The following is a 16,239-nucleotide window of genomic DNA, read 5'->3' as shown; positions in this document are numbered from 1 at the left end:
ACCAGGGGCCATAGGCAGTCACAGTGCTAGAAGAAGGATTTTCTTTTATTAACAGGAGAGAAACTTGTACAGGGGGGTAGTGGGGGTAAAGAGGTCTTTAGGAGGGACCGTTAAGATGTAGCCGGAAGAGACAGGTCTTCAATCTTCAGTCTTCAAACAACACCATCCTTTGTTGGTTGCGCTCATATTTCTGAGAGCGAATGCCTGTTATTGTCAATAACATACATATATAATATATGCCATTTAGCTGACACTTTATTCCAAAGCAACTTACATTGCAGTGAGTGCATACATTTCAGTATATATGGTCCCAGCGGGAATCAAACCCACAACCTAAGCGTTGTTAGCGCCATGCTCTACCAACTGAGGCACAGAGGACCACATGCAGTATCTAGAGCCAGGACAGAGGGAATAATGTGTGTAGACCAGTTAGGTTGATCCACTGAGATGTTCTTGTGTGAGAAGTACATTTATATATATATATTTATATATCATTCCAATAGTTATGGATTATGATGTGAAATACACAGTAGACACAAACATATACAGTACCAGTCAAATGTTTGGACACACCTTCTCATTCAATGGTTTTTCTTTATTTTTGTATTATTTTCTACATTGTAGATTAATATTGAAGACATCAAAACTATGAAGGAACACATACGGAATTATGTAGTAAACAAAAAAGTGTTAAACAAACCAGAATATGTTTTATATTTTAGATTCTTCAAAGTAGCCACCTTTTGCTTTGATGACAGCTTTGCACACTCTTGGCAAGGTGTGTCCAAACTTTTGACTGGTACTGTATGTCTGGAGGCGCTTAGTGGTGTAGCACACTAATGCGCTTACCACATAATCGCAAGGTTCCTGGTTCGATTCCGACCCTCGACACGTCTTGCATGTCATCCCTCGTCTCTCTCTCCCATCCTTCCTGTCAATCTCTACTGTCTCTATCCCAATAAAGCAGAAATGCCCTAAAAATAATAATTACAAAAAAAAAATATATATATATATATATATCTGTTGCTATTAGGCCTATTCTGTTCAGCAATGAATGGAAACTGAATTGAGGCATTTCCCTTGATCAAGCATCCCAGTAGCATAGCTTTCATTTCGATGTAGTACAATTATGATATGAATGAATATCATAATATGACATATTTCATATGGTATTGTATTGAAGGTAACACACAGTATGTCCATGACTTACCCTCTGCCTTCTAGTACCCTTGCCAACTGAGTGGGGTGCCAGACCCCTTGAGCAAATTATCAATGGATAAATACTGTAGAACGTCTTTTTAGTCAGACTAACATTGGAGAACATTGGGATTCTAAAGTCTGTGTACAAGGCCACAGGGCGTGCCTGCCTGTCCCAACCACAGCATACGGTGAGAGTCAGCAATACAATGGAGGCTCTGAGGACGTAAACATGTCTCATTTGCAAGGTAAATGTATTCAGAGATACAATGACAACAGTATGCTGTTCCTTAAGCAGTAGATTAGTGTGAGTTTCAGGAGCTGCCAGAGCGTTTGGACATGCAAAGTGACTCATCTGACAGGTACGAATTACTGTCAAATCTGTTAATTTCTACCACACTGTTTTGTCTGGGAAATGTGTAGAACGTCAATGTCAAAGATGATTGTTTATACAAGGTTTTTTTTATATGATATTAGACTGTTGTGAATGAATGGAAACTGAATTGAGGCAGTTACCGTGACACTGTTTGTCTGGGAAATGTATAGAAATGTAAAAGATGATTGTTCATAGAAGGTTTTATATTATGTTAAGAGTGTTGAATGTTAATCTTGAATTAATATAACTAAATATTTTAACTTGGCTCTCCAGACTGAGGCTATCAATGGAGAGAACATATTGGGCATTTTGTCTGGTCACCACAATTCTGTTGTGTCATAAAGTCTCCAGACAATCTGACGTGTGTAAGTTCATATGAAGCATTATATATTCAAAGTTTTTTTTCCTACCATCTCACAAAATCTTTGATTGTGACATACCAGCCATGGTATGAATGTCATCATAAATTCAGAGGAAATGGTGTGAAATTTGAAAATGTTATATGTTGATTTAGTGATTCTCTTCTTCGAGTGATAAAAAAAAAATTGAGGTTTTGTCATTACATGTATTCATGTATTTACAGGCATAGTCATCATAAATTCAGAGGAATTAATAGTGTGAAATTTTAAAATGTTATATGTTGATTTAGTGATTCTCTTCTTCAATCGATAAAAAAAAGAGGTATTTGTATATGTTTTTGTTTATGTATTCATGTATGTACAGGCATAGTCATCCAGCACGCTGGACAACATCTACTGATAGTTAACGACACATATTCAGGAGAGATTTACAATGGAAAAACTTGTCCAACTAAGCCTGACTCAACTAAGCCTGACTGTTCCAGTAAGTCTGCTGTCGATTGGGCAAGAGATTATACATTCAAATAGAATCTCAAGTCAGTACAGAATCATTGATGGAAAATGTTTTGTTTCTTTTTCCAGAAAATTGGATTGGCATAAAATGTCAAATTGAAAGACCTCTCAATGTCATATCTGTAAATCAAAGCGTAACACTAACAGGTATGTACATCTAAGACCACTGTCGAGGGGTTCAGTTTACATAAAATAGGCCCACTGTAAATCCAGGACTGGGTACTATTTTATCATAAGACAAACAAAAAGCTCTTCTTGTTGATTTCAAGAATGATGTGTTGAAATGCTTTGTTTTTGCTTAATTTATCTTTAGGAAATTGTAGTCGAAAGGTTGCAAATCAAAGAAAATCAGTATTCATTTGGAAAGATACAAACTCATACAACATAGCCCTGAAGAAAGACAATATCTCCACACTCAACTTGTGGATTGCACTGGGAGAGAACATGACACACATGCCATCAGAGCTCCACCGCGCTGCCTCAGGTACGGTTGGTTTATTCATTTTTGGTGCAACCGGTAATTAAGGTACCACCATGACACGACAGCCTTTGAGGTGTACTGTAGTACTATTTTGGGATGCATTTTCAAGTTGCATTTAGGAACTGGTATGTGGTGCCCTCTGCCTTTAGCAGTAATTCAGTGGTAAAATGCACTTACAGTAACGTAAGTAACTTACAGTACCCCTACAATCTACGGCTAACATTACATTATGTTTGTATTAACTTTCAGATCCCCTGCTCAAGACTCTTTCGAAAGGTAAACATATGATCAATCTCGCTTATGACAATGTCATTACTGACAGGTTTTGTTTTCACATTTTTTTTACGAAGGCCTACTGAAACTCATACTCAATGTTTGACATGATCAGAGCAGTGGAGATTAACTGTTTAGGAATTAGCTAAGGAGATGTTTGTTGTTGTTTTGTTTACGTTGATAACCTTGTGCTTTGAAATGATTTGGAAGATAATAAGACTGTTAAGGTAGACCCGACCATCTGTGGAGAGAATTCGCTCTATAATGAAACGGCTTGTGAAGGTACTTGTACACTATATCTACTGGTCTACTGGTGTCTAATAGGTCTACTATAGATGTCATATATACACATGCATACATACAACCAGAGCACACTTTTACAGTATAGCATAGAGACACAAAGCAATACTGACCATCATCAAAAAAGTTGCATCGATGAAGCTGTCATACACTTTTTATCATATCAACCATATCAAACAGAGTTTCAGTGAATATCTTCTTGATTATTGATTATTTACTGTGTGGTGGGTAGTGACATTGATTGGTTTTTTTTTCAGGTAAGGATGCAGATATACGCATCCTTACTATCACTAACAAGGGTGAGAGCAGCTGTGTGACCTGTGATGACCCAGTGGTTAAGCCTGACCTGACCATAGCTCAACCTCCATTGGAAATGGATGATGGGAGCATAAGTGCAGATTCGGCTTCGTAAGTATTTGGGTTTATCTAGGAGCCAATGATACAGTAGTATTAAACTGTCTGAGCGCACAGTGCTACAGCAATAATAATCCTAAAGGGTTTGGGGGGACAGAATTTAGGCTCGCCACAAAAATATTTGGGATTACGTAGGTCAACATGGCAATCAAAATGTATTGTATCCCAATGCATCTCTCTCTCTCTCTCTCTCTCTCTCTCTCTCTCTCTCTCTCTCTGTCTCTCTCTCTCTCTGTCTCTCTCTCTCTCTCTTTCTCTCTCTCTCTCACTCTCTCACTGTCTCTCTCTGTCTCTCTCTCTCTCACTCTCTCTCTCTCTCTCTCTCTCTCTCTCTCTCTCTCTTTCTCCCTCTCTCTCTGTCTCTCTCTCTCTCTCTCTCTCTCTCTCTCTCTCTCTCTGTCTCTCTCTCTCTCTCTCTGTCTCTCTCTCTCTCTGTCTCTCTCTCTCTCTCTCTCTCTCTCTCTGTCTCTCTCTCTCTCTCTGTCTCTCTCTCTCTCTCTCTCTCTCTCTCTCACTATGACAGTAAGGCAATGAAAAATCTCTCATCAGTGATCGAGAACATGGGAAATGCTAGTGTTGCAGCCATTTCAATGGGCAATGTTATAGGACTCCTCAAGAAGCTTCCTCCAAGAGACACCAAGGACGTGAACTTTGGCTTCTCGCACAGCAGGACTATGAGTGTATGTAACTTGATTATAAGTAACACAGAGAACAATGAATATTGGCTTCTCCTTGATGTAACTGACTGCCATTTGATTCATACAATAAATACCAAGTAAAAACTAAAAACTAAAATCTGAAATCTCTCTTTCATCTTCTAGATTATGGAGAATACGAATGCCCTGGAGAGAGAGTTCAATCAATCTGTGCGTGTGTCAAAGGAAGCCAGCCAATTGGCTGTAAACAGGAGTGGTACATTCATTGGGGTTCTTGTCTTTCCAAACATGGCCCAGGTAACTGTGAATATTACCTTGATTGAGACTCAAGTGACACATTGTGAAGGATAGATTATCGATTTTTGTTCATGTTTAATCTCTTCCCTCATTTTAGGATGAAAAGCGCAGCACCCTTCTGTATAATGAGGTGGTTGGAATTGACATGGGTGTCGAAATATCTAACCTTACTGACACCATTGATATTGAATACCGAAATATCATCAAGGTAAGAGACACATTATATCACAGTGATGTAACATCTTTGGATGAGCATGCATGAGAGAATGACTCTGCATAAATCATTTGTTTTACATAGGGGGACGCCACGCTGTTGTGTAACTCTTGGAACGGTCAAGGTACTATATACTCTTGTTTTTTCGCATTTTCAAGGCCTTCAGATTTATTTATTTTTTTGTGCTGTGATGATTAAAAGTTCAATACGAATCAACGTCTAGCAGAAGAACACACTGTAGGATGCAACAGTGGCATCCCTTTGAAAACACTTTGTTTTGTTTTATAGGAAAACTACCAAATTGGACCACAGGCGGCTGTCGGACCTTGGAGATCAACAATACCATAACCTGCCAATGCACCCATCTCACATTTTTTGCCATATTAATGGTGAGACACTCGCCATCATCTCCTGCCCATTTGTTTGTATTCATTTCAGGGAAGCTTCTCTATTCACAAGTTATGTTTTCACTTACCCCCATTCATAATCGACTATCTAAGATCTGCTGTACCTATAGGTTACGATAGGACACCGTAAATCCATGGTTTATTCTGAATGCAGTATCTAAAGTGTTCATCTCTACCAGAGCCGACATCCTCAGTGACTTTCTTTATTGGTCCATCTACAGTCACCTCCACAGGCTAACATCAGTTCTTCAGACTTGACGTCTCTTACCTACATCACATACGTCGGCTGTGGATTGTCCATGTTCTTCTTGGGGGTCGCTCTCTTCATGCAGTTGGCATTCAAGTACTGCTTTGTGATTATTTGATACGAAACGACCATGAGTATGAAGATGATGACCAATCGCAACAAGCTTTATGAGTAGCACTGCCCATGGCTGGATTTCAGAGAGCATTGACACTGACACAACTAACTCTGACCCTCTTTGATTTCACAGCAGAGTCACAATGAGCCAAGCCACCAAGATCCTGTTCCACCTCTTCCTGGCGATGTTTCTTCTGAACCTGTCCTTCCTGATCAACGAGAGTCTTGCAGCCATGGGGACCCATTGGCTATGCATGGTCACAGGGGCTATCATGCACTACTCCATGCTGTCCACCTTCACCTGGTTCTTCATTGAGGCCTTCCACTTGTACCTGCATCTGAGGAAACTCAACGTCCAAATCAAGAATTACATGCTCAAGATTTGCATTACTGGATGGGGTGAGTCCATGATTTGATTTGTTTTGTGTGCGTTAGAAAGCTGCACTCCTAATGTCGAACATCACCGCCACTGCAGCCTTTTGTTCTACATGGATATTATATACTATTTGCTTTTTGGGCAGTTAAATTCACGTGAATCCTTCTCCTTCTCTCCAGTCATCCCAGCTCTGGTGGTCACTGCCCTTTTGGCCACGCAGAAATATGGTTCCATATCCATAAACCAAGATGATGGGAATTCAGTGAAAATGTAAGTCGCTTTTCTTTTTTTTTGATGATGATGATGAATTTCCCAGTACTATGCCCAATGATCTGATTTTCAAAACCACATTAGCTTATTCCTGGCTGAAATACTCTTTTCATTGCTAATTTCAGGTGCTGGATTACTGACTTCGACGTGCACTATGGTGTCAACATTGGCTACTACGCGCTGGTGTTCCTGTTCACCTTCATTGTCTTCGTGCAATATATTTGCCTCATAAGGCATTATAAACGAAACAAGACTCAAAAAGACGGCACATCCACCACATCCACCATAATGGGCCTTCTCTTCCTGCTAGGCATCACCTGGGGCTTCGCCTTCTTCAGCTTTGGGCCCTTGACTATTCCATCCTACTACATATTCAGCATCCTCAACTCCTTCCAAGGTGGGTGTTCCAAGGGTTCAAGGCATGATTGGCAAAAAATAAAATAAAGTATAGAGTAATTACTCTCATCTAAGTGATTTTTTTCTACTTTATAGACCTTTTTTGAATCATTGTTTGTCTCATGCTGACTATTCAAAGTGACTGATCTGTCCTGTTTGTCTAGGTTTCTTCCTGTTCCTGTACTACTACAACACCAGCAAGCTCATTGGTGACAACAAGGACTTGAGCAACACCAAAAGTAGCACCACGACTTCAAGCATTTATGTTGACCCTTATCTTGAAAAACAGTAGTTCTGAACCGGATGGTCAATAGATATTTGTAGACCAGAGTCAAAATAAGAGAGGGAATTAAGAGTGACAGCAAACAATAAGATCACGATAGAATAATATTTCTGGATTTAATATTTGATCATCGTTTGTAATAATAATTTGTTTTCCCCAAAAGTTGTGCAGGGTCTGCAAGACAGCCTCTTTTTATGTAATATGTTTATTTAAATAGTGGTACAGTTTATCTATAGAGCTTTGTATATATCTTTTTTTTGTTGTTGAGCTTTGTATATAACAAAGTTATATGAATATCGAATCTATTATAAATAAAATTACCATTACAATTTGACAATCTAACATACTATATCATTTTGACACAAGGGGGCAGTGTCGGTTTTCTCATTCTCAAATTGGAGACTTGATAATGGTGTGTGACAGCTGATAACTTCTGCCTCTCTTTGCAGTGATGAGAGAGAGAGAGAGAGAGAGAGAGAGAGAGGGAGAGAGAGAGAGAGAGAGAGAGAGAGGGAGAGAGAGGGAGAGAGAGAGAGAGAGGGAGAGAGAGAGAGAGAGAGGGAGAGGGAGAGAGAGAGAGAGAGAGGGAGAGAGAGGGAGAGAGAGAGAGAGGGAGAGAGAGAGAGGGAGAGAGAGAGAGAGAGAGAGAGGGAGAGGGAGAGATGAGAGGAAGAAAACAGGAAGCTTCTCTCCTGGAGACAGATGGACACCCATGCTGTGGAGGAGACATGAGCCCTCTTTCTCCTCTCTCTCTCTTTCTCTCTCTCTCTCTCGCTCTCTCTTTCTCTGTGAATGAGTGCTCCGTTGTTCGGTGGCCACCTTGATTTAACCTCAATGAAACAGAGAAAAAGCGGGAGACGGTATTCTTCAGGGAGTGATTTGTGTGTGTGTGTGTGTGTGTGTGTGTGTGTGTGTGTGACTGTTATCTGTACTATTTCAGCCAGCTGAAGCCCTCTCTGATTCACCCTATAAAATCACAGAGGAATGGCAGTGACTCACTCTGACCTGGCATATAGGAGACATCCTAACTCAAGGCATGCTTCAATCACTCGTCTCAATAAACAAAGTATGTTCATCAAGAAAAACAGGACCCTCTTTATGACTGATGTGGTTGACAAGCGGTTTGCATTCACATACACCAGAGGGAGAGCCATTATGTGTTCTCACACAAGTGAAAGGGGCCTGTCTCTCACTCCCACTGCTGGGGTAGCGTAGCGGGCTAGCGCTGTGCGTGCCTGCAGATAATTACCCTGGGCCTACAGAGAGCAGTATCCACTGAGCGGGGGTCTTAACAGGCTAACCAGAAATGATCTCATGGCTACCTATAGTGATAAGCAGCCTGAAGGCAAGCCACTATATTGTACTTTTCCCTCTGTTTTTGACTGCATTCCTGTTTGGTTAGAGTGTGTGGTGACTTCTATGGCTTTTCTGTAATTCGGGTGTAAAAAGGTTGAATATTTTACTGGACTAATAAAATAAATGTTTTTCAAAATGTACAGTTTCATTTGCATTCATATTTGTTCACATTTGTTTCTCGTGTTAGGGTTAGGGTTCGGGTTAAAAATATGTGACAGTTTAACGTATCTCCACTATGACTGTAAAACAGTTTGACATCATTTGGTGGTGTTGTCTATTCACATACATAGTTTGGTGGTGTTGTCTATTCACATACATAGTTTGGTGGTGTTGTCTATTCACATACATAGTTTTGGGCTGGGATATTTTGCCTCGCCATCCTTGAAATGCATCCGTTCTAGCCTTGAAACCACAGAATCCGGCTTCCTAAGGGGTAGTCTTGTCTAAGTTTAAAACCATAGAGGATCATTTCAATGGCGTCTGCCCATTGATACAATTAGCTGGCAGTGTTCTTTGTGTGGGCAGGTTTTGCTACACTGGAGTTTGTACGCAATGTTCCTGGAATCTGTGGGTCAGGACAAAGAATGCGGTCTATCATACAGATGTGTGACTGTTTCTGTGAATCAAACTGACATTTGATGTGGCATATGTTGAAATCAGATCAGGAAATAGCTGTCTGTGAATATGCCTGTTGTGCAACTCCTGGTGATGAGTCTTGAAGTCACATTATCCTCAGTGGAAGTGGTGCATATTCCTGCCCTATGCCCAACTTTGAGCAGAAGAGAACAAACAGGAGTTTGTTGAATGGGATCCAGAGAGGCCACCATGTTTATTTATTTACGACTGATTAATCTTCTAAATGAAGCGATGTGCCAGCCAGAAACCAGGGTAAGTACTGCCATACACGTCTGATTGGTCCTACCACAAAGAGGACCCCTTTTGTCAGCACAGCAGGCTTCTGAGGTGTGCATGTGAGACGGAGCAGTCTCTCGCCAGGCCACAGACGGCACGGTGCTCTGGGTTCTTACAGTAACACGTTTGCATAGAGATGGGGTGAGACTATGCAAATGGTTGAACTAACAGGAAATGTGCTGACTGTGGCCTGGGGTGGTCCAGTGGTCTAGTATCATGGCCTGGGGTGGTCCAGTGGTCTAGTATCATGGCCTGGGGTGGTCCAGTGGTCTAGTATCATGGCCTGGGGTGGTCCAGTGGTCTAGTACCATGGCCTGGGGTGGTCCTGTGGTCTAGTACCATGGCCTGGGGTGGTCCAGTGGTCTAGTACCATGGCCTGGGGTGGTCCAGTGGCCTAGTATCATGGCCTGGGGTGGTCCTGTGGTCTAGTACCATGGCCTGGGGTGGTCTAGTGGTCTAGTACCATGGCCTGGGGTGGTCCAGTGGTCTAGTACCATGGCCTGGGGTGGTCCAGTGGTCTAGCACCATGGCCTGACATACCCTCTCCTCCTTACTTTCCTGTCTTTCTCCACTATCTCTATCCAAGAGAAATATAAGAGTGGGACTGCCCTGCTCAACAACAACAAAAAAAAAAAAAAAAAAAAAAAAAGAAATGTACAGGACAGTGTCTGTGAATGCTTAACTGAGTGACAACTGTGGACTGGCCGTATGACGATGACGATGCCCGTGCAGTGCAAGCAGTGAGTATCTTCTTACTTTAGACAAAGGTACTTGTTGTAAGTCGCTTTGGACAAAAGTGTGTCAGAAATGTAAACATGTGAATGTAGAGGCCCTGTAGGACGCCCTCCTTCACTGCATCGTCTCCTTCCAGCGTGCTGCACATTAGTCATGGTGGCTTCAAATCCAAAACTTTTATCCAAAGTGACTTACATTGCAGGGAGTGCACACATTTCAGTATATATGGTCCCAGCAGGAATCAAACCCACAACCTAAGCGTTGTTAGCACCGTGCTCTACCAACTTCCACTGTGTGGAACATTGTTGTGGAAAATTCTATTTTGTACCATGCCATGTGTTACTGAAGTTGGCAATAAGTGAGATATTGATTAGAAGAGAGATTCGATTAAGTGTCTGAATCACAGCTCACACCCCATTTTAAAAAAACGTCACGTGAGAGCATTTACGACAACAGCTACATAGCTAGAGTGCTTGCCAGAATGTTTGTGAAGACAAGAGGAAGAACATTCTTTTTAGCCATAATTATTTGTTACTCGGGTGAAAAAAAAAAGGTCACCACAATAAAATTGAGACATGTGTTTCCTTTAGCGGAAGAAAATTGAGGAAACACTTTTAATTGCTCTCAATCTATTAAGTTTTGGAAAGCGGTGGTTTGGACAAGCACCAATGTGCATTTCAGCAGTGGCACCCATCTCCAGATTTCTCAGACAGCTCATTAACAGTGAGGCCTTTCCCTCGCTCTACTGAAATGAAGAGAGTGTAGAGAGAGAGAGGGAGAAAGAGAGAGAAAGAGAGAGAGAGGGTGGGGGGGGAGAGAGAGAATGAGAGAGAAAGAGAGAGAAAGAGAGAGAAAGAGAGAGAGAGAGAGAGGGTGGGGGGGAGAGAGAGAGTGGGGGGGGAGAGAGAGAATGAGAGACAGAAAGAGAGAGAGAGAAAGAGAGAGAGAGGGTGGGGGGGGAGAGAGAGAGAGAAAGAGAGAGAGAGAGAGAGGGTGGGGGGGAGAGAGAGAATGAGAGACAGAAAGAGAGAGAGAGAAAGAGAGAGAGAGAGAGAGAGAGAGAGGGTGGGGGGGAGAGAGAGAATGAGAGACAGAAAGAGAGAGAGAGAATAAAGAGAGAGAGAGAGAGAGAGAAAGAGAGAGAGAGAGAGAGAGAGAGAGAGAAAGAGAGAGGCAGTAGGAGAGAGAGGGGGACGGAGAGAAAGAGAGAGAAAGAGAGAGAAAGAGAGAGAAAGAGAGAGAAAGAGAGAGAGAGAGAGGGAGCATGCCTATTGTTCAGTGGACACGGGTCTGTGCTAGTCTCCAGCCTTGAGTCCCTCAGTGCTGCCTGCATGCCAGCTTGAGCACAAACAGGGGTTGGGCTGGACCTGCTCTTGTTGTGCTCATCAAGCCCTTATCAAGTCTGCAGCCAATCCCTTACACTCTCTTTGTACACACACCTTACATACACTGTGTGTGACATAACAATGACATACTGGATGTGAACACTCACATGGAGCCGAGTCTCTGTGTCATCTCTAAAACCCGGAGAATGACAAGGCGACATTCCAGGCTAATTATGACATCATGTCCAAACAATTCTCTGTCGGAACTGTTGCACATTTTTCAGGTAAGGGACAAAAAGACCACGGCTGCGCAGGTATTTTACGTTCTGAGTGAGGGCCCAATCCTGCCTTGTTAAAGCCAAATTGCTTATCTCAAATGACTTGTAAAGCTAGAAGCCCTGTTCCTGGAAGCACATACGTCTGGGGGAAATATGATTAGCCTAATAGAATTAGCTAAGCAGTTAGCTGTGTCTTAATTTATTATTGCAGAGGGGGATACTTTGATCCACGCAGAACACTTAATCGTGTAATTCACATATCTCTACTTGAAATTAAAATGAAAAGGATGCTTGTTATCCTAGGCAACTTAAGCTCACCATATCTCATTGACAGAAATATGACCAGGGCCGACTTTGTTTTACATACTGGATGTTTTTCTCAAGACCCAGGAAGCACCCCAACCGTACTAGCCCCGTCCCCCCGTCCCCCCACCCCCACCCCCTCTCCCGCCTCCTTTCTCATAAGTCCTTGAAATGATTTATTTCCCAGTAACTTTACTCGTGAAATTGATGTGGACCCGGGACCCTTTGTAGCGTCTGGTTTCCCTGCCGGCTGCAGTAAAAGCAGGCAGAGGTCCAGGCACGGGGCAGGGCTTGCGTGACTGCAGACTGGGGGGGGGCCATAAGTCTACAGCGCTGGGGCACCTGTGAGTGCCGTGCCTCCTCGCATGTCACCACGGCAACCCAGGCACAGCGCTGGAGCTGATGGATTAGAGGGCCCCGAGTTAAGAAAGATAGAGGGCCCAGACTTAAGGGTGTGGATTCATGGCAGGCGGTTACGGCGTGTCAGAGAACCAGAGTTACTGTAGCAATGAGCATGAAATGAGGCCTCTTCCGGCAGGAAAGAGGGGGGGGGGGGGTTAAAAAAAAAAAAAAAAACGAAAGGTGCTTTCAGGTTACAACCAATAATAAGGGGGGGTGGGGCGGGGGGGGGGGGGGGGGTTCTACCAAACAACGTATGTGCTTTGTGAGGTGGAGGTTATAAAAGGGTGGACGGTGGAGGCATAAGGGTGTAGGGGGGAGGGGGGGGGGGGGTGTAGGGGGGACGGGGGGGGGGGGGGGGGTGTAGGGGGGACGGGGGGGGGGGGGTGTTGGGAGTGGGGGGGTGGGGTGGGGGGGGTCCACCAAACCATGTATGTGCTTTGTGAGATGGAGGTTATGAAAGGGTGGATGGTGGAGGCATGAGATGAGGGTGTAGTTGGCTGAGACAAGCTGTCTGTCCCCGGAGGGACGGCGTGCTGCAGTGTCTTGTCTCACGACTCACCTTTAACGTTCATCAACCACATCACCGGGTTGGGAAGCCTGGGTCTGAGAGGGGGGCCGGGGGCCGGGGGGGCCAGGGGGGGCCGGGGGCCGGGGGGGCCAGGGGCCGGGGGGGCCAGGGGCCGGGGGGGGGCCAGGGATCGGAGGGGCCAGGGGGGTGGGAGGGGCCGGAGGGGCCAGGGGCTGGGGGGGCCAGGGGGGTGGGAGGTTGAACCTGTAAAAGCATTCAGATCGGGGAGCTTGACCTCTTGATTTCATGCCTCCCCTCCCCGCTGGAGCCTGTCTCCCCTTCGCACGTCATGTGGGGGTGCGGGGTAGATCGCTCCCACTCGTGTCACGGAATGGGGGTCTCAGTGTTCCTCCGGGGCCATGGGTGAAGCAGATAAACTGTGGATGATAATACCCATCATTTTTTTGCAGAGATTCATGCTGTCAGCATTTCACCACTTAAAGTACTTCCGTATATCAGTCAGGATTTTAACAGACTTCAAAACTACCACTGGTGTCGCTCTGTAAAGACATGAAAAGCTCTGGTTAAGTAGCTAAGTCTGTCTGGCTTCTCTCAAACCTTTGCCTGGTGACGTGCCATTGACTTGGCTGTCATGTTTCCTTTAAAATTCACACTTGCTGAAGTTGTGGTATTTCGTTCCACACAAGCGGTGCAGGCTTTCCCACAACGAAGGAGAATTAATTTGATGGGTGATTCATCCATTGTTTAAGAGCTACACAGTTCCTTTTTTATGCAACAGGTAGAACCGTATTATAGAGGCAATTAAGCTTAAATAGATCATACAGAAATAAATAAAACATTTCGTCCTACAGTAGACTGTGACTGTCTAATACAAGTGAATTGCTTTCTACATGCATATTCACTGGTTCGCATTAAAATAACATCTGTTGACAGTTTACACCATATTATTTTTCATTTGTATATTGATCCCATTTCATAATTCAAGTAAGCTTATTGTATTCTATAATCAGAGGCAAACATTGTGAAAAGCATCCTGAGATCCTTATCATGTCATTTCCCGTTGGGATGAGCCTTCTCAATAGTACAGCACTGGTCACAGTGCAGGATGTGGTGTGTGTGTGTGTGTGTGAGTGTGTGTGTGTGTGTGTGTGTGTGTGTGTGTGTGTGTGTGTGTGTGTGTGTGTGTGTGTGTGTGTGTGTGTGTGTGTGTGTGTGTGTGTACCGACAAGGGTCTGTTTTCAGTTTAGCCAAACCAAGTTGCTCAAGTGTGGCATTCTTTGTGTATATGTCTTTTGTCTTCTTGTGGAGAGGCTTTGTCCACTCGATAAGGATATTCTTTACACATTCAAGTGTGAGAATCCTCTTTCACATAAATAAGCAAACTTCATCTCCAGAGGAGCAAAAAAAAGAAAAAAGACAAAGTATCCATTCTCATGCCAATTCCAATCAAATCCTGTTTGCATCTGTGTGTTTGCGTTTGAGTTAGTGGCAATTTAATGTCAGGGACCACCAGAAACGTTTGTTTCCAGGAAGGAGAGAGGAAAGTTTTTTTTCAAATGGCCCTGTTTTAATGTTTCTCATTTGTCATTCGTGGAAGACTCAGAACATACGGATGTGGCTCAGCAAGTCCGCAGGGTATCGTCTCAATATGGGCTCATGACTCTTTGAAAGTGGCATCGGACAAACCACGCAATTTGCGGTCTGTGAGTGTTCATTTGGAGTGAATCAATCTTTTTAATATGGTACTTTGAATGTGTCCATTAAGGGCTTATGATGATAGAAGTGATAAAATGTACTCTGGCTCTGTGACGCTGCTGTTTGGAGATAATAACAAGTTTCGGAGCCTCCTTGTGAAATTTCACAACTCCATGCTGAGACCTCAAGTGGATTTATCTCTCCCATAGTGAGACCGTGGGTGTTGTGCAGCTCGGGGTGAGAATGTGCCATCTGTGTTTACAGCGAGGCCAGAGACGGCCCCAACTGCTTCCATCCCGGCCGAGGCACTGAGTGAATCGGTGGCAGGGGTTAATCTGGAACATACTTGTGACCATGTCAGCCTGAGTTATCCTGGTGTCCCTGACTCCTGCTTGATTTATGACGGTCGTCTCTCCGCTGTCCTCTATGTCTCCTCTCAGACTTGGAGGATTATAATCCATGATTACTGTACATGACATCACCTGGGCTTCCTTGTATCTCCAACCAAGTTCCTTGTGTCTCCAGCTGATTTGTGTGTGAGTGTCTGAGAGTACGAGAGTGTGAGAGTGTGTGCGTGTGTGTGCATGTGTGTGCGTGTGTGTGTGTGTGTGTGTGTGTTTGTGTGTGTGTGTGTACCTGCATGCAGGGCGCGTGTGTGTGTGTGTGTGTGTGAGAGTGTGTGCATGCATGCCCGCGTGTGTGTGTGTGTGTGTGTGTGTGTGTGTGTGTGTACCTGCATGCAGGGCGCGCGTGTGTGTGTGTGTGTGTGTGTGAGTGTGTGCGTGCGTGTGTGGCTGCATGTGTGTGTGTGTGTGTGTGTGTGTGTGTGTATGTATGCTGTAATCTAGCCCAAGAGGAATCAGTGTGTGTTGACACAACTCCAGATAAACACGACGTACAGCTACACTATAACAGCTATTACCATATTTTTAGTATTCGTTCAATCTCGTTCTCCTGTTGTGCTGAGCTGATGATTGTCCACTAAACACTGTGGAATATAAAATCAACACAGCCAGTGAGTGAGAAACCCAGTCTGAATCCAGGGAATTAGGACCACATGTGCTTACTTCACTGTTCTTCCCTGCCTCAATCTCTATCCTTCGTTTATTTAGCGTTCGCTAAAGGTAGGTTCACTAAAGGTAGGTTCACTAAAGGTATGTTCACTAAAGGTATGTTCACTAAAGATCGTTCCGTTTTCTAGTGAGACAACCAACAAGCTACAGCTTAGCCAGTCCTCCCCTTTCATTGTGCAGCATCTTTTGTGAGAGACACTGACTGGGAAAGCCTACTCCACATGAGACATGGCAGCGTGGCCCTACATGAGACACTGACTGGGAAAGCCTACTCCACATGAGACATGGCAGCATGGCCCTACATGAGACACTGTATGCAGCTTCATGAGAGTGTGTTCCAAATGCTCATATCTTTTTTTAATTTATTTTTTAGGGCATTTCTGCTTTTTATTGGGATAGAGACAGTAGAGACTGACAGGAAGGATGGGAGAGAGAGAGGAGGGACAACATGCAAGACA

At 43.8% G+C, this 16,239-nt stretch overlaps 1 protein-coding gene across 1 annotated transcript; it reads left to right on the top strand.

The window, feature by feature from the left end:
* The first annotated feature begins 1,513 nt into the window (after positions 1-1,513).
* Positions 1,514-8,665, top strand: LOC310814547 (adhesion G-protein coupled receptor G6-like). Its single transcript, XM_083684032.1, has 18 exons — positions 1,514-1,559; positions 1,847-1,938; positions 2,297-2,416; positions 2,515-2,592; positions 2,759-2,929; positions 3,176-3,202; positions 3,410-3,481; positions 3,757-3,907; positions 4,437-4,593; positions 4,735-4,866; positions 4,964-5,074; positions 5,165-5,204; positions 5,369-5,469; positions 5,709-5,830; positions 5,982-6,247; positions 6,404-6,494; positions 6,620-6,891; positions 7,055-8,665. The coding sequence occupies exons 1-18, from the start codon at positions 1,537-1,539 to the stop codon at positions 7,180-7,182; spliced, it is 2,154 nt and encodes a 717-aa protein (XP_083540158.1). The 5' UTR covers positions 1,514-1,536; the 3' UTR covers positions 7,183-8,665.
* Positions 8,666-16,239: the final 7,574 nt, after the last annotated feature.

This window comes from Argentina silus (genome assembly GCF_951799395.1).
Source record: "Argentina silus genome assembly, chromosome: 13".
Taxonomy (NCBI): Eukaryota; Metazoa; Chordata; class Actinopteri; order Argentiniformes; family Argentinidae; genus Argentina; species Argentina silus.
The sequence above is the reverse complement of the archived record's forward strand: the minus strand, read 5'-3'. Positions and strand labels throughout refer to the sequence as shown.

Bases quoted from the DNA above. Each gene is read 5' to 3' on its own strand.
- LOC310814547 (XM_083684032.1), top strand. From the start codon at position 1,537: ATGCAAAGTGACTCATCTGACAG. The intron at 3,203-3,409 runs GTAAACATATGA...ATGATTTGGAAG, and splicing joins GCTCAAGACTCTTTCGAAAG to ATAATAAGACTGTTAAGGTA. The intron at 6,248-6,403 runs GTGAGTCCATGA...CCTTCTCTCCAG, and splicing joins GATTTGCATTACTGGATGGG to TCATCCCAGCTCTGGTGGTC.